The sequence below is a fragment of the Loxodonta africana genome, chromosome 6, assembly GCF_030014295.1.
Source record: "Loxodonta africana isolate mLoxAfr1 chromosome 6, mLoxAfr1.hap2, whole genome shotgun sequence".
Taxonomy (NCBI): domain Eukaryota; kingdom Metazoa; phylum Chordata; class Mammalia; order Proboscidea; family Elephantidae; genus Loxodonta; species Loxodonta africana.
In genome coordinates, this window is record NC_087347.1 from 113,825,417 (window position 1) to 113,851,074 (window position 25,658).

Below are 25,658 nucleotides of genomic sequence, written 5' to 3' on the forward strand. Positions count from 1 at the left end.
CAGCAATACAAAGCTGTTTCCTTTAAACTTCCACTAGCGTAAAACCAAAAACCAAATCCACTGCCATCAAGTTGCTACCGACTCACAGTGACCCTACAGGACAGAGAACTGCCCCATAGGGTTTCCAAGCCTGTAAATCTTCACCGAAGCAGACTGCTACATCTTTCTCTGCAGAACGGCTGATAGGTTTGAACTGCTGACCTTTCAATTAGTCAAGCACTTTAACCACTGCGCCACCAGGGCTCCTCTCCATTAGTATAGGCAGCCATATTCTAACACCATCTAAGGTCAGGAAGGAGTCCTGGTGGCGCGGTGGTTAAAGCACTTGCCTGCTACGTGAAAGGTCAGCACTTCAAACCTATTACAGCTGCTCTGAGGAGAAAGATGTGGCAGTCTGCTTCCGTGAAGATTTACAGGCTTGGAACCCTATGGGGCAGTTCTCTGTCCTGTAGGGTTGCTGTGAGTCAGAACTGACTTGATGGCAACAAGTTTGATTCGGCTTAAGGTAAGGGAAGTCTATGGGAGATAATTATATCTACTAACACAGCACTAGACTTCACTCCTCTATGGCAGTTCTAACTTTATCTCTGCTCCAAGTCATGCCAGCTCAATCATATCTTCCATTTCCATAGGCTTCTTGATGACTTGCCACTTGCTAACTAATCTTTCCTTCATTATTTATGCAAGCTGATATGTCTACTAAAACATTTATAACTTATACAGCACCCTAGAGGCTTTTCAAAACTCCATTTACAGCCTAATTGATAGGAATGATCAATTTCTAATCCTTTCAAAATCTTTAAGAATGACTTATTTATAAACAATTAAGGACAAATAAGACTTCCTCATCTGAAAATCGGAAGGAGATAGGAGTGAAATTTAAGCTAACAGACTCACACTAGAGAGTGAGACAAAAAAGTGGAACAACAGTGGAAGCCAACGCTTCCTTCCTCTTAGATAGACATCCGTTTCATCATTTGCACCAATCCTACTTCTTTTCCCTTATTGGAAAAAAGTTTTAAAACCCACAGAAATTCAAGATTAAATGTTTCCACCCATAGCTCAGCAAAAGTTTTAAAATTCAGAGCTAACAAGACCTAGTTTGAATGCTGTTCTAAGACCGTGGTTGTTGTCAGGTGCGATCAAGTCAACTTCTGACTCATAGTGACCCCATGTGACAGAGTAGGACTGCCCCACAGGGTTTCCTAGGCTGTACATCTTTTTTTTTTTAATGGTAGTTTAGGTGGAAGTTTACAGCTCAAGTTAATCTCTCATACAAAATTTTATACACATATTGTCATGTGACACTAACTGCAATCCCTACGATGTGACAGCACACACCCCCTTTCTACCCCGGGTTTCCCGTGTCCATCCAACTAACTTCTGTCTCTTCCTGCCTTCTCATCCTGCCTCCGGACAAGAGCCATCCCTTTGGTCTCACGTATCTGCTTGAGCTAAGAAGCACACTCCTCACACATATTATTTTGTTTTATAGTTCAGTCTGAACAGTGATCTTCGGGAACGGTTTTAGTTCTGGGTTAACATAGTGTCCAGTGCCATGCCTTCAGGGGTTCCTCCAGTCTCAGCAGACGACTAAGTCTGGTCTTTTTACGTGAATTTGAGTTCTGTTCCACACTTTTCTCCCACTCCGTCAGGGACTCTCTGTTGTGTTCCCTGTCAGGGTGGTCACTGGTAGTAGCTGGGCACCATATAGTTCTTCTGGTCTCAGGCTGATGGGGTCTCTGGTTTATGTGGATCGTTTGTCTCTTGGGCTAATATTTTCCTTGTGTCTTTGGTGTTCCTGGAAACCCTGGTAGCGTAGTGGTTAAGTGCTATGGCTGCTATACAAAAGGTCGGCAGTTCAAATCCACCAGGTGCTCCTTGGAAACTCTATGGGGCAGTTCTACTCTGTCCTGTAGAGTTGCTATGAGTTGGTATCAACTTGATGGCAACGAGTTTGGCGTTCTGCATTCTTCTTTGCTCCAAGTGGGTTGGGACCAACTGCTGTATCTTAGATGGCTGCTTGCAAGCTTTTAAGACCCCAGATACCACTCACCAAAGTGGGATGCTGAACATTTTCTTAATAAACTTCATTATGCCAGTTGATCGAAACGTCCATAGAAACCTCAGTCCCAGCTACTCTGTCTCTCAAAGTGTTTGGCTGTATTCAGGAAACTTCTTAGCTTCTGGTTTAGTGCAATTGTACTAACTTACCCTGTATTGTGTGTTGTACTTTCCTTCACCCAAGATGATTCTTGTCTACTATCTAGTTAGTGAATTTCCCTCTTCCTCCCTCCCCACCCTGGTAAGCACCAAAGAATGTTTTCTTCTGTGTTTAAACCTTTTCCTGCTTTCTTATAATAGTGGTCTCATACAACATTTGTCCTTTTGCAACTAATTTCACTCAGCATAATGCCTAGGCTGTAATCTTTACAGAAGCAAATCACCAGGTCTTTCTCCTGCAGAGCCTCTGGGTGGGTTCAAACCACCACCCTTTCAGTTAACAGCTGAGTGCTTAACCACTGCACCACCAGGGCTCCTTGTTCTAAGACTAGAGAGAATAATTTCCTTGTGTCCCCACTTAAAGAATGTACTATGGATATAATCAGTCTTCCTGCCCAACACATAAGAAATAAACCGAAATAAAGGCTAAATCAGCCCAGCTACAATACTTATATAAAACAATCATCTACAGACACAAGTCAACAGGACACAAGACTAGGGATTCACTGACAGCATACAGAGGCAAAGATTTTCATTATTATCACATCAAATTGGTGTGAAGATTTAGTATGCTTATTAAAGGCCTAATAAGAGTGTTTAATAGTAGTGGGTCTATACTATAATAAATGTTGCTACTATATAATTAGAAGGGGTTATAATCTTCCAGGAAAATACTTCCTGATTTGTGTTAACCTCTTTCAAATATGCACACTCTTAAAAAATAGAAATATGAGCTAAAATTGCCAGTGTGATCTACATTACCATTCTAACCTTTGCCAACTCCAATAGAAGTAGGACCACTCAGCTAAGGGACTAGTGCAAACTAGCTCTCAGAAGGCAGAACCATTTTCAAGAGATACCCAGTTTCCTCAGTTTGATTCTTCTCTGAATGACCCAGAGAAGACTGTCAGCCAGCAGATAAAAGAACCACCAGGGTTAAAATTACCTAGAGCGCAATGGTTCCTCTAAATAAATTATGCCAGATGACTGTGAGCAATTAATAGAATGCAGTATCTGATCAGGCAGAACACAGCTAGCAAGAGAGAAAGAACTACTTATGCATGGGGAAAAAAATCTGCCTTCATGGTCATGAGATAAAGGGAATTCAAGTAATGAAACAGTACAACCAATAGAGGTGAAGTTCGTTTCCATGGAATAGGTTTTAGGAAGATGGTTGAAAAACTCAGGTAGTGAAGCTTCCCAGGATAGATGGTACAGTATAGTTTCAGAACATGTGGTTTTCTTTCCTCCAAAGTGGGGGCTGGGGAAGATACACAGAAAAAAAAGCAAAGTACCCATAACAAAATTTTTCATTTTGAGTAAGGCATAATTCTTGTGATATTTGGCACTACTAAATTATTTTTGAAAATGAGGGAAACACAAACAGATACCTTTTTTCTGAGTTGCTAGATGATGCAGAGTTTGAGGGTTCTGATGATGCTGCTCTCACAGAAGTCTGCGCAGGAGGAGGGTTACTAAATAAGAAGTTGCTAATCAATCTCCAGATGGCAAGGAATGGGTAAAGTACTGTCCCCAACAATGTCCAAATGTCTCCACTGGAAGAATGTACCACAGATGCAGTTGGTCTTCCTGCCTAGAAATTAAAAAATAAACCCAGATAAGGACTATACCAGCCCAAACACATCACAATCAAGGTTCTAAATGAATCTTTTATCTATAGTTCTCATTGGTGAAATGAACCATTTTTTTAAAAAATTAAACTTTTATAATATAATTAACAACTTTAATAAGAAAAGCCTTGCTAAATAACCAAAAAAGGGAAAGGTAACAAGCCTTAGTGACTACAATTAAATCCTGACTATTAGAAATTTTTTTTTTTTTACTAGAGGGCTAACTGCTTTTGGTGTGAGGCTCCAGTTCAGAGCAGACCAGGATGTAGAAGACCTGGGCTCTCATGTCAGTGCTAGCACTTAAGGAAAAGTTATTTAAGCTTTCTGAGTCTCTTTTCTTTATCAGAGATTAAAATATTGTGAGGATCAAATGGGATAATATGTTTTAAAAAATTAATGTTATTTTTGTTATGTTAAAATGTTTTTTTTTTAAAAATTTGGTAATGTTCATCGCAGCATTATTCACAGTAGCCAAAAGGTGGAAACAACCTAAATTCCATCAACAGATGAATGGATTTAAAAAATGTGGCATATACACATGATGAAATATAATTCAGCCATAAAAAGGAACGAAGTTCTAATACATGCTACAGTATGGACAACACTAAAAACACTATGCTAAGTGAAATAAACCAGACACAAAATATTGTATGATCCTACTCAGATAAAGTATCTAGAATAGGCAAATGCATGGAGACAGAAAATAGATTAGTGATTACCAGAGGCTTGCGGGGAGAGGGAAACGGGGAGCTACTGCTTAATGGTACAGAGTTGCTGTTTGGGGTGATGAAAAAGTTCTGGAAACAAATAGTGATGGTGCTGGCAAAACACTGTGAATATAATCAATGTCACTGAACTGTACACACAAAAATGTTTGAAATGGCAAATTTTATGCTTTCTACGGCACTGGGTATATGTATTCTTACCACAATTAAAAAAAAAAACCCTAAAAACAACAGAAAACTTGATGAAAAGTAGAGCCCTATATAAATAAAACCCATTATTAAGTCTGTAATTATTACACAGATACTCTGTATTTCTTTTCTTTTCCTACTGTTCATTTTCTGTATATGAAAACAGGTAAGGAAAAGAACAAGTTGAAATGTAAACTAATGCCTCACAAATAATATTAGCAATACAAATAGGTAAGGCACAGAAAAACAGATTAATCTAACATTTTTAGATAATTCAAATTTTAAATACATGCCATATACCTTTGTTTTTCCCTTCCACTCATTATAAGAAACTATCAAGAGTAGAAAGCACAGGACTAGAAAAAAATATAGACGTATATACATACTGGCAACAGGACCACTGAAGCACTTGGGGCAAGTTCCAAATCCAATAATTTCTTTTTATAATCTTCTTTGGTAAATTCCCTCCTGGGAAACATAGTTGCTAATGAAAAATTACCGTAAGTGTTGCCAACAGTCTGTAATGTAACAAAAAATTTTTAAAACCTTACAATGGTGCCTTTTTAAAATAAGATGTTACATTACTCACACGCATCCAAAATAACTGCTTTAATTACAACTGCCTTTAATTTGAAAAGTTCACAGAAATGTAAACTCAAAAAACAAAAACTCTTGCTTTAAAATGTAGCTGAAAAGCTATTAAATCCAAATATTTTTCTAAAAGCTTCTGTAACTCAAAAAAGACCACAAAGTGAAGATAACAAGAATATAGTTCCTAAAACCAAATAAACTAAATAAACTGAATAAAATATGAGCAACTGTGTAAATCTTTAGAGTATGGCTATGGTTCAGTCAGTAGGTTTTTCACTATCTTTTAGCAAATATATGAGTAAACATTTGGATTACAGGTACTCTTCATTAAAAATCTACAACAGATCAGTATTTCCTTCATATACATATCTCCAGGAGTTTTAGCCTCCTTGTCTCAAGGCATAAATGGCCCATACTCAATCTACACCTCACACAGAATCCCAGTTCCAGGACCTACACTGGGCAGGCATTACCATCACCTTCACAATTTTGAGTTACCGATACTTGTTAAATCTTAGAAAGACAACTGTTTACTCTTTGCCTAGATTCCAAAGAAAGAGGTTCACTAACACTTGTTTCTTATGATTTTTACTGTTGCTCACATATATAACCCTCCACTGTTCTCACTCTAACATAAACGCATCCCAAAACACTGACTTAGGCCATTGTCCTGAGGTGAAGTTTTAACAGGAGTGATGCAATCAAATATTTCTTTTCCCCTGTGTGGCTCCCTCTTCACTCACCAAAAGACACAGGGCAGAGGCCCCCCCTCTTGGAAGATCCCCAGTGGGGACCCAAGATAAAGAATGAAGTAGGCTATTTGGAGTTGGTTCTACTATAGAGCTTAGAGAAAACGAGTCCTTAAAATAAGTATTTACACTGTCCATTCCAACTCATCAGTGAAGAAAGGCCAATGGCTTTTCAGGCATCCTTCTCTTGGGAACCATAAGTGAGGTAGCCGTCTAATGGGAGAAATGGTCTGGCAGAAAGATCTAAAGCCAGCACCCAACTCCCTAATTTCAACCTTGAAGATATTGTATCTATCTATTACCTATATGAAAAATACTGGGGCACATATAATGACCCTAGATCCTAAAGGACACCTAATGCCCAGAATCCATTTTCAATAAGGAATCAATCAGAATAAAAACTAATTGGAAAGTACTCTTAAATCTTATTTTCTAAGACACGAAATTTCACATCCCATTCAGATTTTGAGTGAGGGTGCCTTTTAGAATTTCTGAAGGAAATACTTGTTGCCAAATTAATGACTGAACAACAGGTGGGAAAATGGCCAGCCTCAAAGCATTCCAAGCAATGTACAGAAAATGTGGAGAGAGGACCAAGAAGAATTGCATTCTCTTAGGAAAGAGGGGAAGGAGCCCTGGTGGTGTAGTGGTTAAGGGCTTGGCTACTAACCAATAAAAAAAAAAAAAAAAGGTCAGTGGTTCAAACCTAACAGCGGCTCCACAAGACAATGATGTGGCAGCCTGCTTCCATAAAGACTACAACTTTGAACTCTGTGGGGCGATTCTACTCTGTCCTACAGGGTCGTTTTGAGTCAGAATTGAGACAGCAATGGGTTTGGTTTTGAGGGAGGAGTGGGACAACTCCTTCAGATTAGACCTCTGGGAAACCACTTGTTTTCACGTCTTCAGTTGAGTGAACTAATCAGTGAGAAACGCTTCCAGAGCCTATTGTACAATATCAGCTAATTTCCATTTCTGCACAAGAAGCAGGAGTGTCGTGCCTACATGGCACTAATACATGACGGAAGCATCACAAATACCTCAGAAGTGTCTTGTGCTTCCCTCCTGGGGATAAGTCATGATTTATTCATACTCTTTAAGTTCTGTTTTGAAATGTTCCCTTCCTAAATCTTAATAAGCTGTGTATCTATCTTTACTATAACTCAAGACATAAACTTACCTGTGCAGCGAACTGTCTTGCTTCCTCTAGAGGAGCATCAGAAGGGAACTGATTTGTAAAGGAAGAACCATCAGGAAGACGGAATTGAATTCTAGCAATAGTACTACGAAAAAAGGAAGTTAAAGTCAGTATCTGTATCTCTATACATTCTCAAAGAACATCATTACAGGTTAAAGAAAATGGAAGTAGAATGTGCAATAGTTTTTACCCCCCGTGTCAAATCTTTTATTACTTAACAGCTTTATTGCAATACAATTCACGTAACATAAAATTCACCCTTTTAAAGTATACAACTGAGTGCTTTTTAGTATTTTCAGAGTTGATCAACAATCACCAGGATCTGATTCCAGACCGTTTTCATCACTCCAAAGATACCCATTAGCGGTCACTCCCCATCATGCTTCCCCCTAGTCACAGGAACATTAGCCTACTTTCAATCTCTACGCATTTATCTATTCCGGACTTTTCAGACAATTGCAATCATACAATATGTGGACTTCTGTAACTGGGCTTTCACTCAGCATAATGTTTTCGAGGTTCATCTGTTATACTGGTACTTCATTTCCTTTTATTGCCAAATGATATTCCACTGTATGGAATATACCACTTTTTGTTTATCCATTCATCAACAGATGGGTACTTGAGTTGTCACTACTTCCTGGCTATTATGAATACGGCTGCTTTGAACATCCATGAACCCATTTTTGTGAGGATATGTTTTCAATTCTCTTGGATATGTACCTGAGCGTGGAATTGCTGGGTCATACGGTAACTCTATGTCCAACATTTTGAGGAACTGTTTTTCGAAGTGGCTGGACCATTTTATAATCCCACCAGCAATGTACGAGGGTTCTAATTTCGCCACATCCTTGCCAACACCTGTTGTTATGTTTTTTATTTTACTTATCATAGTGGGTGTGAAGGGGTAGTACACGTGGTTTTTAATATCCATTTTTCTAATGACTAATGATGCTGAGCATCTTTTCATGTGTTTTTTGGCCACTTGTATATCGTCTATGGAAAAATGTCTAGCCATAGCCTTTGCCTTTATTTAAACTGGTTTGTCTTTTTACTGTTGAATTATAAGAGTTCTTTATATATTCTAGATACATGTCTCTCATTAGATACATGATTTGCAAATATTTTCTCACGTTCTGTGGGTTGTATTTTCACTTTCTTGATGGTGTCCTTTGAAGCACATAAGTTTTTAATTTTGATGAAGTCAAATTTATCTATTTTTTTCTTTTGTTACTTTGCACTTTACTCAGCTGTCTGAGCACCATTTGTTGAACAGACTATTCTTTCTCCATTGAATTTTTAGTGCCCCTGTCAAAAATCAATTGATCATAAATGTAAGGGCTTATTTCTGGACACTCAATATTATTCCATTCATCTATCATATGTCTACCTTTATGCCAGTTCCACATTGTCTTGGTTACCGTAGCTTTGTAGTACATTTTGAAACCGGAAAGTGTGAGTCCTCTAACTTTGTTCTTCATTTTCAAAACTGTTTTTGCTACTCTGCGTCCCTTACATCTCCATATGAGTTTTAGAATCAGATTGTCAATTTCTGCAAAAAAGCCAGCTGAGGTTTTGATATGGATTGAACAGAATCTACAAATCAGAGTTTAGAGAGTATTTCTTTAGAGTACTTTAGACACTATTTCTATCTTAACAACATTATGTCCTCTGATCTAGGAACATGGGATTTCATTTAATTTAGGTATTCTTTAACTTTTTCAACAATGTTTTATAGTTTTTAATGTATAAGTCTTAACACTCTTCCGTTAAATTTAGATCTGAATATTTTATTTTTAGAAAAAGTTTTTCAAAGTTATTTTTCTGATTTACAAGCATAATGTCTATTAATTGTCCAATATGGAAAACACAGAAAAGAAATACTGACGAAGTCTGACTAGCAGGATATACTGGAAATCTGATTTTTTTTTTTGGTCTTCTCAACATATTTTTGTTTTGGGAACTGCCTTTCCCCTGCTTCATGTGAGTCATTCTGATATGATTATCAACCACATTTCCCCCACCTCCTTCACAACACGAGTGGCAAGTCACCCAGCCAAACTAGAGGGCCTATACAAGTAGACATACAGTGACTATGTTGGAGGTGGTCACATGACTCAAGCAGGGCCAATCACAATTCTCCTTAGTGATTGCTATGGGTTTTGAGGGATACAGGACTAATCTTTTCTCTCTGGGATTATGAGCTCAAGACCCTGAAGGTACAAGAAGATACTGGGCTCTCCTGACATCATTTGGAGAATTTTCCTAAAAACAAAGTTAAAACAGAAAAAGCTAGGAAACCAAAAAAAAAAAAAAAGAGAGAGAGAGAGAAAGACACACAGAGAAGAAAAAGTCCTAATGACATCCTTCAGACCCTTGGATCCAGTTATGCTTAACCAAATCCATGGCTGGATTTCCCAAATCCAGAGCCAACGTATTTCCTCTTTTGCTTAATTCTATTTGATTTGGGATTCTAACACTTGCCAGTAAAGAATCCTACCACACACGAGATAATCAATATAATCCTTTGATATATGTGGTTTCTGTCTCTTGAAAATAATTTTTTTTAGGCCCTCTTTAGAAGTTATTTATTTACTACTGTTATATTATACATTCACATTCAATGACAAATATCATCGGCAGCTCCCAAATTGGTCCATATGTCTTTCTGGAACTGACTACCTATTACAGCCATAGCACACAGCAGTGTTAAAAACCAGTCCACAACTACTGTCCTCCTCAGCCCACACAACCACAGAGATGTCTCAGCATGACATAAAGTACCTTCTTTCTCTTGCGTAAGATTCCCTCTTGACTTCCATTTCAGCCTGTTTGGCCAGCAAGGCGGCTGCTTTGGCAGCTTCTACTTCCTCCTTTGTCTTTGCAAAACGAGCAGCTCTCTCTGCACGGTCCTTTAAACAATTGTTAGACACCAATTATCTTTCACTGCCAGAACGATCACACATTTGATTCACATGTTTCCAAACCCAAGTTAATGAGAAACACAAATATGCATGGAATTCCTTAAACCCATATGTGAACTACCGTATTTTTCACAAATAATGTGCTCACGTAAATAATACGCCCACACATATAATGCACAGTGTGCTTAGGAAAATAATGTGCAGTTGGCAAAAACCATATAACATGCACATTATTTCTGTGAAAATATGATGTATCATTCTGGATCTGGTGATTTTTAGTTTTATCAACTGTCAGGGACTTGAAGTTATTACTGAATAAACAAGGGCTTGATTTTGCTCACTAGTATATCTCTAGACCCTGGAACAAGGTCTGGCACATAGTAGATGCTCAGTAAACATGTGATCAATGAACAAATGAACAAACACTATTAAGGTAGGCATGGTTTTCGTATGTATCATAGTGCTTAATTCTAAAAGCAATTATTGCAAAACCATCCTAAGCTTCTATGATATGTCTAAAACCTTTGTCCCAAAAAAGAATACCTGTGATTAAAGATTACCAGGTAGCCAATTCTTAGCTTGTTTTCCAGAGAATCCCTGAAAGCTGCCTTTTGACTTACTTGAAAAAATTCATAATGTAAGAAAACACAGAGAAAAATCACTTTGAAAAAAATCTAAATACTCAACCTTAACTGTATCTTAATCCAATAAACGATTTCTAATAAAAGGAAGGTGACAACTGGTGTTCTTTGAGTCACTTAACTATACTATTTTTTCATGCACTGTCTTATAATAAACCAAAGTCCATGTGCACAGAAGAATAGTTTTACAAATGTCCTGGAGCCAAGCATTAAAACTCTAAAATTAATACCCACCAATGCAATCTGCTGTTTTATACGCTCTCGAGCTGCCCTATCTTCTGCTTTTTCTCTGTTTCTTTCCTCTAACATTCTTTTTGTTAATTCTTCTTCTTGCTTTCTTCTATAATCCAACATTTCTTTTCCAGTTTTTCTTCTCTCGATTTCCTTCTTAATCTCTCTCTGAATTAAAGAGAAAATAAGTTTTAAGATAATTTGATAGTCTGCCCCAGATATTATTTTAAATGTAGGGCAAGCTGATTATAGTGCACACCTAAAGGTTACTTATTAAAACGTTAAGGATCTATTAGAGTTTATTAATACCATGATTAATGGCCAAATGCCTACCAATAAACCTTTGCCAATGGTTGTGTTAAGATTATGATGTTGTCAGCGTAAGTTGAAAGCAAAAGAATTACAGGTCTTTAATTTCTAAGATAAATATGTTACCCTCCAAGGGCAACAAGGCAGTCACTTATCTGGCCTGAAGAAATGATAACCTTCCTATATTAAAAATCCAAAGTGATGATGCAGTTTATATATACATGGTGAGGAAAACAAATGGTGCACTAGAATAAGCAACAGGAGAGGGGAAAACTCAGTAAAATGTCTGCACATTTCTTTTTTACAAAAAGGAACTTAAAATTCAATCTTCTGCCTCAAACCAAATAATTTTAGCTCAAGTTCCTTTATTCTCAGTGGAAAAGTCGTGTTACAGATGGAGAGATGATCCAATTTATTCCTAGCAATTTAAAAAAAGAACACAAAAACTGTTCTTTTGTTCCTTTCTTCATAGGAAGATACTAAAAAAGAGCTAATTCCCTTCACAATGCTGCAACAGTGAAGTGTAACTAGGGGACCATCCCAGGTCTACTCTTCAGTGAATGGACAGGTAAAACAATGCTAGGCGCATGGACTTTACCTGCTCTTCCTCTTTCCTTTTCTCTTCTCTCCTTTCTTCAAGTTTTTTGGTTAGTCTGTATTAAAAAAATACATTAACAGACATATATTAATATCAAACACATTTAGGAGATTTATTTAGCTAAAAACAACTGGCGAAATGTAGACACTAACAAGAAAGCCTCCCGGAAGCACAGCAACAATTTATCTGCCAGGTTCCTGGTACCTAGAGAAATCTATGAGCCACTGGGAGCCTATCCTAAGTACCTTCTTTCTACTTTAGTTTTCCTTTTCTTTTTTGTCTGATTTATCTGATATTGATTTTAAAATATACAAATAAGTTTTCAAACAATATATAAATCAATAACTTACAAACGTTTTATCCCTAAACACCAACATGGCACAAAATTGTTAAAAATAAAAGCATAAAACTTAAGAACATTTATAGAAGCTACTAATTATACCAAAATATACTATTCTGATTTCCTACTTTAAGAAGCTCATCAATTAAAAAAAAAATAATAGCTCTAAAGTGAATATCATGCAAAATTTGTGTGGAATTTTCAGCTAAAACAAAACAAATAAAATCCCCCAAAACCTAATGGTTCTGCAATCAAGAGAAAAAAAGTGATGGCTGTACAACCCTGTGAATATACTAAAAACCACTGAATTGTACGCTTTAAAAAAGTGACTTTATGCTATGTGAATTATATCTCAAAATGATACTCTCTCTGATATGAATTTGGGTTACACTGGTATATGCATGTGTTAAAACTCAGCTGAACAACTTCTGCCAGAAATTAAGGAAGTGTTCAAAAGGACAGAAAAGCTACCATGAAGGGGATTTCACTAACCAAATTTGGGTCAAAGTACACACCAAGAAGAGTAATAACAGTTATACATTATAAAACATCAGAAGGAAAAAAAGGATTTACTGCTGAAGGGAGTATCAATTGGTACAACCACTATGGAAAACTGGCCAGCATCTACGATCCAGAAATTCCCACTCCCAGATACATGCCCCAAAGAACGGCATACGTGTGTTCACCATGACAGGTACAGGGATGCTCACACCATTTGTAACAGTCCCAAACTAAAGATAATCCTAATATCCACCGAGAGTAGAAGAGAGAAATAAAATGTGGTAGAGTCAAACAATAGACTACAGTGATGAGAATGCACCAATTATTGACACATGAATAACATCGATGGGCCACACAAATACAACAGTGAGCAAAAGAAAGCAAACACAAAAAATACACGCTGTACGATTCCATTATAAAGTTCAAAGACAGGCAAAACTAATCTGTGGTGTTAGATTCAGGATAGCGGTTATCCTCAAGAAGGAAGCAGTAACTGAGGAGAGGCATTAGGAAGGCTTCTAGGACACTGGAAATTTTCTATTTCTGGATCTAAGTGCTGTTATCTTTAAAAGTTTACCTTTAAAAAAAAGTAAATAAAGGTGAGGGGAGGCAGAGGAATGCTCTTCTCTACACAGCGAGGGCAGGGGGTGTTATAAAGGACATTATTGGGACAATATCGGAATTGACTCGATGGCACTGGGTTATTGGGACAACTGGGGAAATCCGAATATAGACAGCGATTTTAGATAATCTTACTCTACTAATTTACAATTCCTTGAGTGTGACACCAGTATTGCACTGTTGTTTGCCATCAAGTTGATTCTGACTTATAGTGACCCTGCAGGACAGAACAGAATAACCCCACAGGGTTTCCTGGGCTGAAATTTTTAAGACAGCAGATTGCCAGGTCTTTTCTGCACAGAGCAGCTGGTGGGTTCAAACCACTAACCTTTTGGTTAGCAGCTGAATGCTTAACCATTGTGCCACCAGCGTTCCCGCTGTTGTACTAGTATCTGAAAATGTCTTTATTCTTAGGAGATACATGCCAAAGTGTTTTAAGGATGAACTGAAATGATGTCTCCAAGTTTCATATGATTCAGCCACAAAAAACAATTTTTTTTCATTATATTATTCTTTCAACTTTTTTAGGTTTGAAACTTTTCAAATTATAAGGTCGGGGAGAAATCTGCCCATTTTTAAATATAATAAAAATAGTAATAAATACTAAAATATAAAAAATATATATTCTGACTAAAAGATTCATGTATTCACATGAGTCACTAAAAGATTTTTATTTCCTTGACCTTTAGCTTTAAGAATAAAAAATTTCATATATTTTAATTAGTATTAAAAACAAAAATTTAGGTCTAACAACTACAGAGCACTGATCTGTTAAAAATTAAGTTTATTTCCTTGACAACAGGCAGTTCAAGACTGAAAAACTACGTTCTTATTATGTACAAGGAAGGATGAGTCTGAGCTGACAACAATTTGAGTAGCTCACATTTTCCCCTAAGAAAATTAGTTCTCCTTGAAGTGAGATGAGAAAAAAGCCTAAGACCTAATGTTGAGTAATTTCTCTTCCAAAAACTCAGTCTCTGGAAATAAATGTCATCGCCTGACAGGAAAGTTAGGATCTTACATTTACAAATCCATACTGCGACGTTTTAAGATTCAGTTTTTAATTTATATAAAATATATTTAAAAATATCATCGAAGTTAGATAAAAATACAGCAATTTTTCTTTGCAGAGCTTGATATTACAAAGTTCTTTAAATACCACAGGGATTCATAGGCCCAATTTATCTGGGCTGAGAAAAGGCAAAGCAGTTCACTTCTGTGAGATAGGAAGTAGCAGAGCTTTAGGGTTTCAGAGTCCAATAACCCCTCAGGTGACACCAAGGAATACGTTACTCAGAGGTGTAAGCGCATCACAGAATCTATCGCAGGGGATGGTGAACATGAAGGCAACCCTAAGGGTGTAAATGATGAGCTAAGAGGACATTCAGGATAGGGAAATTACACAGGGTAGGGTTATTAGCTATTTGCAAGTGTCAATGAACCAAACTGCACAAAAGGAACAGAATTCCTAACTGGGTATGAACTCAGATCAATAAAATACAGGAAAATACTTGTGAATTAGTATTAGAACCTAGGCTTTATAGATCAGCTAACTCTGATAAATCTGTCTCAGCAATAAGAATTTGCAATGCTTATCAGATTTTAATTAAATGACCAAATGCGACTAAGGTTTTTTAAAGACTGTCTGAGAGTGAAAAGTTAGTTTCCAATAAAAACAGTGTCATTATCAAGAGTTTATCAACAACAACAAAAAGTTAGTCAGCATTTCATCCAACTTCCATATTAGTATCCTTTTTATTTTTTAAAATTCTTATTGTGCATTAGGTGAAAGTTTAGAGAGCAAATGAGTTTCCCATTCAATAGTTTGTACATAAGTGTTCCGTGACACTGGTTTCATCCCCACAATGTGTCAGCACTCTCCCCACTTCCTTTCGTCCTGATTTTCTACCTCTTCCTGCCTTCTCATCTTTGCTTTTAGGAAAATGTTGCCCTTTTGATCCTGTATAACTGATTGTTCTAAGGAGCACATTCAGGAGTTACCGTTTATGGGCCTGTCTATGGTTTGGTTGAAAGGAGGTCCCTGGGAATGGCTTCAGTTCTAGTTCAGAAGCGCGTCTTAGGGTCACAGTCTCAGGGCCGTCAGTATCCTTTTTAAAGTTCCCAATCTGCATATATTTCATGTCATGGTCATAACAGCACATGCTTAAAAAATACATATGTATATGTACATATATATTTGTGCTTGTGTGTGTATATATGTATGCCTGTATCTCTGAAAGTTTCAACTTTTTTTTTTTAGTTGAAGGAATATTAACCAAGTATAGACTCTGCCAGTTCTGGTATGCTAATTATGAAAGTAACCTTGTCTTTGTTGGGTGCCTTTGAGTTGATTCCGACTGACAGTGACCTCAGGTGACAGAACAGAACTGCCCCATAGGGTTTTCTATTCTAGGCTGTAATCTTTACGGGAGCAGGTCACCAGGTCTTTTTCCCAAGGAGCCACTGAGTGGATTTGAATCACCAAACTTTCAGTTAGCAGCAGAGTATTTAACTGCTGTGCCACCAGGGCTCCTTATAAAAGTACGGTACTCAATAAATGCTAATTATAAAAGTAATAATGTTCAAAGAATAAAATATGGTAACCTCCGAACAGGGAAAAAATCCATAATTCCTCTTTCATAGATACTAGTATAAATATTTTGGTGTATGTCATTAAGAGTCTTTAATTGATTCATATTACAAACAACACATATGTAATATATATTTATAAAAACTATTCATTAAAAATGATATATTCTATTCACAGAACCCATACAGGTAGATATCAGCTGACATTCTCTTACACAGGAATGGAAGCTATTAAGAAACCATAGTCACAGAAACTCCTCTTTCCCATTGCCCTAAATACAAATAGTGCCTGATCCCACCCCACCCAATAAAGCTGCCACCTGAGGTATTTCTTTCCCCAAGTCTCCAAACCCTTTCTCAGAATTTTGGTCTTCATTTCCTCCAAGGGTGGTACAAGTAAGAGTACACAGTGATGGGCCTGGTGTTAGCAAAACAGAAACAGAAAAGGATGAGCCCCTGAGAACCTCGGTTCCCTGCTGCTATTCTAATCTTATGCCATTTCCTCACCACTGTGAGAGGGTCTAACCTGTTTTTCACCTCAAAGTCTTGGCTCTGCCTCAACTCCTATAAAGAATGTACAGAACAATCAGAATCTAGGCTTTGCTGAAATGAAGCTGACCTTGAGTCATGGGCGTACCCAAAGACCCACTGCAGCAATCATTTTGAACTTTGTTTCCTCATAGCATCTATGTGAACAAGAAAGTATCAAGTCTCTCTGATACATTTTTAAAACTTCCGTATGACACTAAGTGGGTTAAGACAGCATTAAGAATACTCCTAACTGTTCAGAGCTCATATAACTTTTAAGAATCATAGTGAAAAGACTATGATTTGATAATTATCATTAAAAAATACTAACCTAGAAACAAAAAGTCATCGATTTGACATTTAGTAGACACCCACTTATGCAGAAACCAGGCTCAGTACAGTCATAAAATCAGCTGAAGCTCTTGCCTATCTGGAGCTTTTTACACTATGGTATGGACAGATTACTGGAGCCTTGGTGGCACAGTAGTTAAGGCTATGGCTGCTAACCAAAAGGTCAGCAGTTCAAATCGGCCAGCTGCTCTTTGGAAACCCTATGGGGTAGGTCTACTCTGTCTTATAGGGTTCCTCTGAGTCGGAATCGGCTCGATAGCAATGGGTTTGGTTTTGGTTTTGGTTTACGGACAGATTAGAAGCAGAAGTGACAGATGGAAACACATATGTACCAAAATACCAGTAAAAAGGAGGTCCATAGAATGACCAGGCCTGTAGATGGCTGACGACTTTAGAGATACAGAAAAGCTTTACTGCCAGAATGTAATCTTTATAAACCAAAATCCATTGTCATCGAGTCAATACTGACTCGTAGAGACCCTATGGGACAGAGTAGAACTGCCCCATAGGGTTTCCAAGGAGCAACTGGTAGGTTTCAACTGCCGATCTTTTGGTTAGCAGCCAAGCTCTTGACCACTGTACCACCAGGGCTCCTGTAATTTTTATAGTTAAAAATAAGTTGGTCAGGTGATCAAATATTACAACACAAAATTAGGAAACTTCATTTGTATAATTTTGGCTTTTATTCAAATTAATGAAATAACTGAAACGTTATCTTTTTAACAAAACACTACATAAAAAAATAAGAGCAAACCTTTCCACTCTGACGGTGAGGTCCTCTGCAGGTCTTGGATTTGAATATCCACTAGGATCCTGAGAGGGAGTGGCATGGTCTGAACTTTCTCCTCCTTAATTATTAAATAAAAAGAAAAACGAATATTGTTTTTAATGCTAATTTCTAAAAGGTATGAATCTTTTCAGTTTCAAGATTTGTTAATAATGTCGTTTCTTAAACATTACATATTTTCCCTAAGAATAAAATCGAAGATAAAAAATGAACTATTACTAATCCTGAAGTTTGGACCTGGATAAAACAGTTTATAAATGGCAAATAAGGCAGTTACCCAATTGAGGGCCACCAAGGTAAAGGTCAGGGGTAAAACACGAAAAAATATCAAATATCAAAATAGTGGGTAGAGCTAAAGTAGAATAAGCACATCTGGCCATGGGTTGCTCTCACTTGAAAGCAGTGCTGTCCAGTGTCTGTGCTGTCTGAAATAATGGCTACATGTGGCTACTGAGCACTTGAAATGGGGTTAATGCAGCTGAAGAACTGAATTTTAAATTATATTTAATTTTAAACAGTTTGATTTTAAATAGCCACATGTATTTGCAGTACTGAACGCGTAGCTCTAGAGGTCAAGTTTGATCTTGGTTATGGCTCTAGACTTGTCCCAAGGTGTCTGCTCTGCAGACCAGATGCTTGTATGCCTGGAACCTCTGTCTTTTCCTTCCTTACCACTTACCACCTACCACCAACTTGATTCTTCTTTACATTTATGATCTTTTCAAAGAGCAAGGACTATGGAGCCACAAACCCTGGGTTCAAGTCCCAGTTGTGTCAATTTAGTAAATTACCCAACCTCTCTGTGCCTCATCTGTAAAATGAGAATACTAACCTCACAGAATATTAAATATACCATAGACTACCAAAAGAACAAATAAGTCTATCTTGGAAGAAGTACAGCCAAAACGCTCCTTCAAAGCAAGGATGGTGAGAATACATCTCACATACTTTGGACATGTTATCAGGAGAGATCAGTCCCTGGAGAAAGACATCACACTTGATAAAGTAGAGGATCAGCAAAAAAGAGGAAGACCCTCAACAAGATGGACTGACACAGTAGCTGCAACCATGGGTTCGAGCATAACAATGATTGTGAGGATGACACGGGACCAAGCAGTGTTTCATTTTGTGGTACACAGGGTCACTATGAGTCGGAACCCACGGGATGGCACCTAACAACAACCACCCAATAGAGTCAATGTAAGAATTATATGAGTTAATAGGAGTGCTCAGAGCTTTACTGAGACTGACACATAGGAAGTGCTTTAGTTATTATAGCAGTAGTACAAATTATTATTACTAAGTACTTCTTACAACTTTGCTATTCTTAAGTATCTCCTTTTATGCTTAAGGAATTTGAGATTTATCATTGGAAAAATATTTTTATAACTGTAAAAATGTTTAGAACAATGTCAAAAAACAGAATGAATGGATGTGGGGAAAAAAAACAAGAACAAGCAAAAAGAGTTTTGTTCATTAAGTCTGATATAAGATGATAAAGTATGAGCAGACCAACTTCTTAGAAAAATGATATTAATATTCAAGGTGAAAGAATTATTTCATATCTATTTGAGTTATACCTTCTTCAATGACTTTTAAGCTTCAAAGAGCAAAACATACATAATTAAGAGGATATGTAATGACTGCCCTGACAAGGAACACAACAGAGAACCCCTGAGGAAGCAGGAGAGCAGTGGGATGCAGACCCCAAATTCTCGTAAAAAGACCAGACTTAATGGTCTGACTGAGACTAGAAGGACCCTGGTGGTCATGGCCCCCAGACCTTCTGTTGGCCCAGGACAGGAACCATGCCCAAAGCCAACTCTTCAGATGGGGATGGGACTGGACAATGGGATGGAAAGGGATGCTGGTGAGGAGTGAGCTTCTTGGATCAAGTGGACACTTGAGACTATGCTGGCATCTCCTGCCTGGAGGAGATATGAGAGGGTAGAGGGGGTTAGAAGCTGGTGGAACGGACACGAAAAGAGAGAGTGGAGGAAGGCAGCGGGCTGTCTCATTAAGGGGAGAGCAAGTGGGAGTATGTAGCAAGGTGTATAGAAGTTTTTTTTTGTGAGAGACTGACTTGATTTGTGAACTTTCACTTAAGGCACAAGAATAATTTTAAAAGATAAAAAAAAAAAAGAGGATATGTAAGCCCAAATAGGTAGGTAAATATCAAGAGCATCTAGTAGCCTAAAGCAAAGGCTCTAAACCTATTTACTAGTAGTAAGCCTCTATGCTCCCAAAGTACTATATTGTGAAAGAACTGGAAGAGCACAGAATCATGGTTGGAAGTTGTTATGGACTGAACCATGTCCCCCAAAATATGTGTTATGAACCCTAACCTCTATGCCTATATGGGTCGTTATGAGTCGGAATTGACTGGATAGCAAAAGGTTTTTTTTTTGTTTGTTTATGCCTGTGGTTATAATCCCATTTGAGAATGGGTTGTCTTTGTTATGTTAATGAGGCAGGATTAGGGTAGGGTGGTCTTGAGTCAATCCCTTACAAAATATAAAAGGAGCAGATTAAGTAAGCAGAGTTGGGGAAGATAGACACCAAGCCACATGGAGTTCTCCCAGGAAGCAGGAAACAGAAGCTGAAGACACAAGGACCTTCCCCCAGAGCTAACGGAGGCTTTCCTAGAGTCAACACCCTAAATTCAGAGTTCTAGCCTCCTAAACAGAAAATAAATTTGTTTGTCAAAGCCATTCACTTGAGGTATAGAAGCACTAGATAATTAAAATAGAAGTCTTTGAGAAATCATGAATAACAAGAAATAAGCTGATATTTCCCATTTTGGAGAAAGAGGAAAAAGTTAAGAATCTAGGAAATATGTCACTTTGAGCCCTGTCATGGATTGAATTTTATCCCCCCAAAATATGTGTCAACTTGGCTAGGCCATGACTCCCAGTATTGCCTGGTTGTTCTTTTTTACGATCTGATTATCCTCCATTTTGTGATGGGTTGTAAATGTTAACCTCTATGCCTGTGGTAATGGACTCATTTGGGAGTGAGCAGTACATTATGTTAATCAGGCAGAATTAGGTCATGTCAATGAGGATTAGGGTGGGATGCAACACCCTTACTCAGGTCACAGCCCTGATGTAAGGGGAGTTTCCCTGGGGTGTGGCCTGTATCATCTTTTATCTTACAAGAGATAAAAGGAGAGAGAAGTGAGCAGAAAGTGAGGGACCTAACTACCACCAAGAAAAAAGCGAAGATCGGAGTATGTCCTCTGGACCTGGGATTCCTGTGCTGAGAACCTCCTAGACCCAGGGGAAGACTGATGCCAAGACACATGTAGGTCTCCAAGGAAAGCTGGGCCCCCAGGTGTTGGAAAGAGACAAGGACCTTCCCCCAGAGCCAACACACAAAGACTTCCTATAAAGCTGGCACCCTGAATCTGGACTTCTGGCCTCCTAAACTATGAGAGAATAAATTTCTGTTTGTTAAAGGCATCAGCTTTTGGTATTTCTGTTATAGCAACACTAGATAACTAAGGCAAGCCCCAATAAAACTGCAGAACTTAAGCATATCATAGTCAAATTGTTGAAAACCAAAGAAAGAAAAAAATCCCGGAAGAAGTCCCCCATTCCTCCCCAAAAAGATAAAACAACAACACATTCCACACAGGGGTGAAAAGAACTGAATGACCGTGGACTTTAACCAGAAAATTATGGAGACCAGAAAACTGTGGAACAACATCTTTAAAGTACTGAAAAAAATAAACTGTCAACTTCAAATTTTATATCCAACAAAATATACTTCCAAAATAAAGACAGAAAACATTTTCAGATAAAAGTAAGCTAAGAAAATTCTTTGCCAACAGAACTGCACAAGAAGAAATGCTAAAGGAAAATTTTCAAACTGAAGGACAATGATATATACTTTCAGGAACGAATGAGGAATTTTGGAAAATGACAAATATCCAGGTAAATGTAATTACTCTCTTGTAGACCTAAATGGACTGTATCTATAATATAGTCCCCCAGTTTTGTGTACATCCAGAATTTAAATAATCTGAAGACATAAAATCCCAAAATGACACTTTGCTAGCTGTCCTTTAAATATTCAAAGACCTGTTGTGTGTAAATGTAGAAAGCAGCATTAATTTAAAGCTAATAGGAACTTATAAGGCACCAAATTTCAACTCAATAAAATGAAGAATTTTTCTAAACACTAGAGCTATTCAATAATAGGATTCCTAGAAAGGTAATGAGCTTCCCTTCATCAAATGCACTCAAGCAGAGGGCTGTCAGAGAGGCTAGAGTGGAATCATCCGTCAGGATACTTATATTCTAACTTTTTGATTTATCTAACTCAGTGTTGCTTAATGAATCAAAACTAAACTCACTGCTGTCAAACAGATGCCAACTCATGGAGAACCCATGTATTACAGAGAAGAACTGCTCCACAGGATTTTATTGGCTATAATCTTTACGGAAACAGATCGCCAATCCTTTCTTCAGTACTGCCACTGGGCGGGTTTGAACCATCAACCTTTCAGTAAGTAGACAAGCACAAACCATCTGTACTGCTCAGGGACCTGTGTTGCTTAATACAAGGCTGCATTACACCAAACATCTCTCGCCACAATCCCCAATATACGATATAAAACTTTTTTTGTTTTTTTTTTTTAAAAAATCATTGCCCTTGCAGTCACACCTCTTATTTCTGTAAATTCTACTTTACAATTCTCTTTTAATTCCAATTAAAATAATAAAAATACTTAATCCCTTAAATATGTGTAGCATTTTATAGTTTGTAAAAACAATTCCAAATACATTGGTTCATTTGAATCTTTCAAAATCTTCTGAGATAGGCTAAGGATACATTTATAAAACTGCTAGGTGTCATGACGACATTCCCTGAACCAAGGCACAGTAGCAGAAATTACTGATAAACTGTTCTGTACTTCTGACTATTTGGGTTTAAAGGGCGTATTCCTTGAACTTACCCTCTTCTGCCACTAAATGACACAGAAATGTATTTAAGACAACCCTGCACTTTTTTTTTCTTTAAATTTTGTTATTGCTGAGAATATACACAGCAGAATATACATCAATTCGACAGTTTCTACATGTACAATTTAGTGACACCGATTACATTCTTTGAGTTGTACAATCATTCTCACCCTCCTTTTCTGAGTTCTTCCTCCCCCATTAACGTAAATGCACTGCAAGTTGCTGTTGTCAACTTGATCCCATATAGATAGTTCTTAATAGAGGAGAATGCTCATGGTAGTCCTTTTTTTTACTAGTTAAGCTAAACTATTATTCGGTTTTCAGGTGACTTCAGGGGTTATTTTTGGTTCATGGTTTAAAGATTCTATCAGGGCCATGGCCTCAGGGGTTCACCCTTAATCCCCCCTTTCCCTCGTCCCTGGTAACCACTAATAATCTTTGGGCTCTATACATTTGCCTTTTCTTGTTTTTTTTTTTTTTAATGTAAGTGAGGTCATAAATATTTGTCCTTTTGTGACTGACTAATTTCACTCAGCATAATGTCTTCCGTAATGGCTCCAGAAAGTCTAGAGTCCATGAAAATTTGAAATTCTGTGCTGCATTTCCCCCTTTTGATCAGGATTCTTCTATGGAGTCTTTGATCAAAATGTTCAGTAACAGTATCCAGCTACCATCCTGCTCTTCTGGTCTTATGGCAAAGGAGGCAGTTATTCATGGAGGTAATGAGCCACCATCCCACAGCCTCCTTCTATTCCTGACTCTCCTTCCCGTTACCCCACGTGAATAAAGACCAATTGTTGTGCCTTGGATGGCCACTTGCAAGCTGTTAAGTCCCCAGAAACTACACAACGAACTAGGAGGTAGAACAGAAGCACTAAACATGTAATTAGGCCAATTAACTAGAACGTCCTATGAAACCATGACCCTAAATCCCCAAACTAAGGAACCAAATTCCATGAGGTATTTGATTATACATAAGCAGCCTCAGCAGCTATTACTTTTATTTTCTGGTTGTCCTTGTAAATATATCACACAACTTCTACCAATTCAACTTTTTATAGGTGTACAACTTATTGACAGCAATTACAATAGCGGCTCTGCAACCCTACCTTTAATCAATGCAATTTTTCTATCACCATTAATCCCCCTTTTACCCTCTCCCTCCCATCCCTGGTAACTACTAACAAACTTTGGGCTCTATACGTTCGTCTTTTCTTGTCTTTTTATATAAGTAAGGTCATAAATATTTTTCCTTTTGTGACTGGCTCATTTCACTCAGCATAAATGTCTTCCAGCTCCATTCCCGTCGTAGCACGTATCAAGACTTCATTCCACTGTATGTACGTGCCACATTTTATTTATCTATGCATCTGTCGATGGGCAATTAGGTTGTCTGGAATCATCTCTGCATTCCTGGAATAAATTCCACTTGGTCATGGTGTATGACTCTTAACATGCTCTTGGATCCTGTTCCCTGGTATTTTGAGTATTTCTGCATCTATATTCATAAGAGATATTGGCCTGTAGTTTTCTTTTCTTGTGGTGTCTTTGTCTGGTTTAGTATCAGGGTTATGTTTACTTCATAGAATGTATTAGGCAGTATTCCTTCCTTCTCTATCTTTTGGAAGTGTTTAAACAGTACTAGTGTCAATTCTTCCCTAAATATTTGCCAGAATTCCCCAGTAAAGCCAACTGGTCCAGAACTTTTTTTGTTATTGTTGGGAGGTTTTTGATCACTGAGTCAATCTCTTCACTTGTTAACGTGTCTGTCCCGGCTTTCTGTTTCCTCTTGAATCAATCTAGGTAGGTTGTGTGCTTCTAAGAATTCATCCATTTCATCCAGGTTTTCCAGTTTGTTGCCTTAAGGTTGTTCATAATATTGTCATAAAATTCTCTTTATTTCTATCAGATTGTTGTAATGTCCCATCTTTCATTTTGGTTATTTGCATCTTTTCTTTTTCAGTTTACCTAAAGATTTGTCAATTTTATTAATCTTTTCAAAGAACCAACTTCTGGTTCAATTGATTATCTCTGTTGTTTCTTTTCAATTTTATTTCTGCTCTGATCTTTGTTATTTCCTTTCTTCTGGTAGGTCTAGGCTTAGTTTCATCTTCTTTCTATTTCCTGGAGTTGTCAAGTCAGGATGTTAATCTGAAATCTTCTTTTTTTATTGCTGTTCAGTTTCCCTCAGTACTGTCTTCGCTGCATCCCATAAGTTTTGGAAAGCTGTGCTTTCGTTTTCATTTGATTCCAAGAAATTTGTGATTTCTCTCTTGATTTCTTCCTTGACCCACTGGTAGTTTAATAGTGTATTGTTTAATTTCCATATATTTGTGTATTTTCTAGGTTTTTTCCTGTTATTGATTCCTGCCTTCACTCTGCTATGGTCAGAGAAAGTACTTTGTATGATTTCAATCTTTTTTAATTAGTAAAGACTTGCTTTGTGACCTGAAATGTGGTCCATCCTGGACAATGATCCATGTGCCCTGGAGCAGAATGTATATTGGACTGTTTTTGAGTATGCAACCCCTAACTTTTAAGTTAAATGAATCTGACGAAATACCATGTAATAAACTTATTTTTAAAGATATTTATCGATGACCTGTACTTTAAGACGAAGCAAAGGAGTGCATCTACCATACCCGACAGGGTAAACTGCAACATTATCCACAATAGCCAAAGGGTGGAAACAACCCAAATGTCCACCAACAGATGAGTGAATGAACAAAATGCAGTATATACATAAAATGAAATATTATCCAGCCATAAAGATAAATGACGTTCTGATACATGCTTTGACATGGATGAACTCTGAAAATACTACATTCAACGAAATGAATCAGACACAAAATGACAAATACTGTATGATCCCACTTCTACGTAGAACAGACAAATGTATAGAGACCAAAGATTATTAGTGGGTACCAGGGATAGGTGGTAGGGGAAAAAGTGGAGTTACTGCTTT

The 25,658-nt window shown here is 37.5% G+C and overlaps 1 protein-coding gene across 2 annotated transcripts in view; it reads right to left on the reverse strand.

Annotated features, from left to right (window-relative positions):
• UBXN4 (UBX domain protein 4) overlaps positions 1 to 25,658 on the reverse strand; it is a 42,735-nt gene that overhangs the window by 707 nt on the left and 16,370 nt on the right. For both annotated transcript variants that reach the window (XM_003405860.4, XM_064287263.1), the window contains exons 6-12: positions 17,694 to 17,787; positions 12,010 to 12,064; positions 11,106 to 11,270; positions 10,091 to 10,218; positions 7,289 to 7,391; positions 5,155 to 5,286; positions 3,615 to 3,817 (exon numbers count right to left, since the gene is read on the reverse strand). In XM_003405860.4, the coding sequence (XP_003405908.1) occupies positions 3,615 to 3,817; positions 5,155 to 5,286; positions 7,289 to 7,391; positions 10,091 to 10,218; positions 11,106 to 11,270; positions 12,010 to 12,064; positions 17,694 to 17,787 (880 nt within the window). The remainder of the gene's footprint in view (positions 1 to 3,614; positions 3,818 to 5,154; positions 5,287 to 7,288; positions 7,392 to 10,090; positions 10,219 to 11,105; positions 11,271 to 12,009; positions 12,065 to 17,693; positions 17,788 to 25,658) is intronic.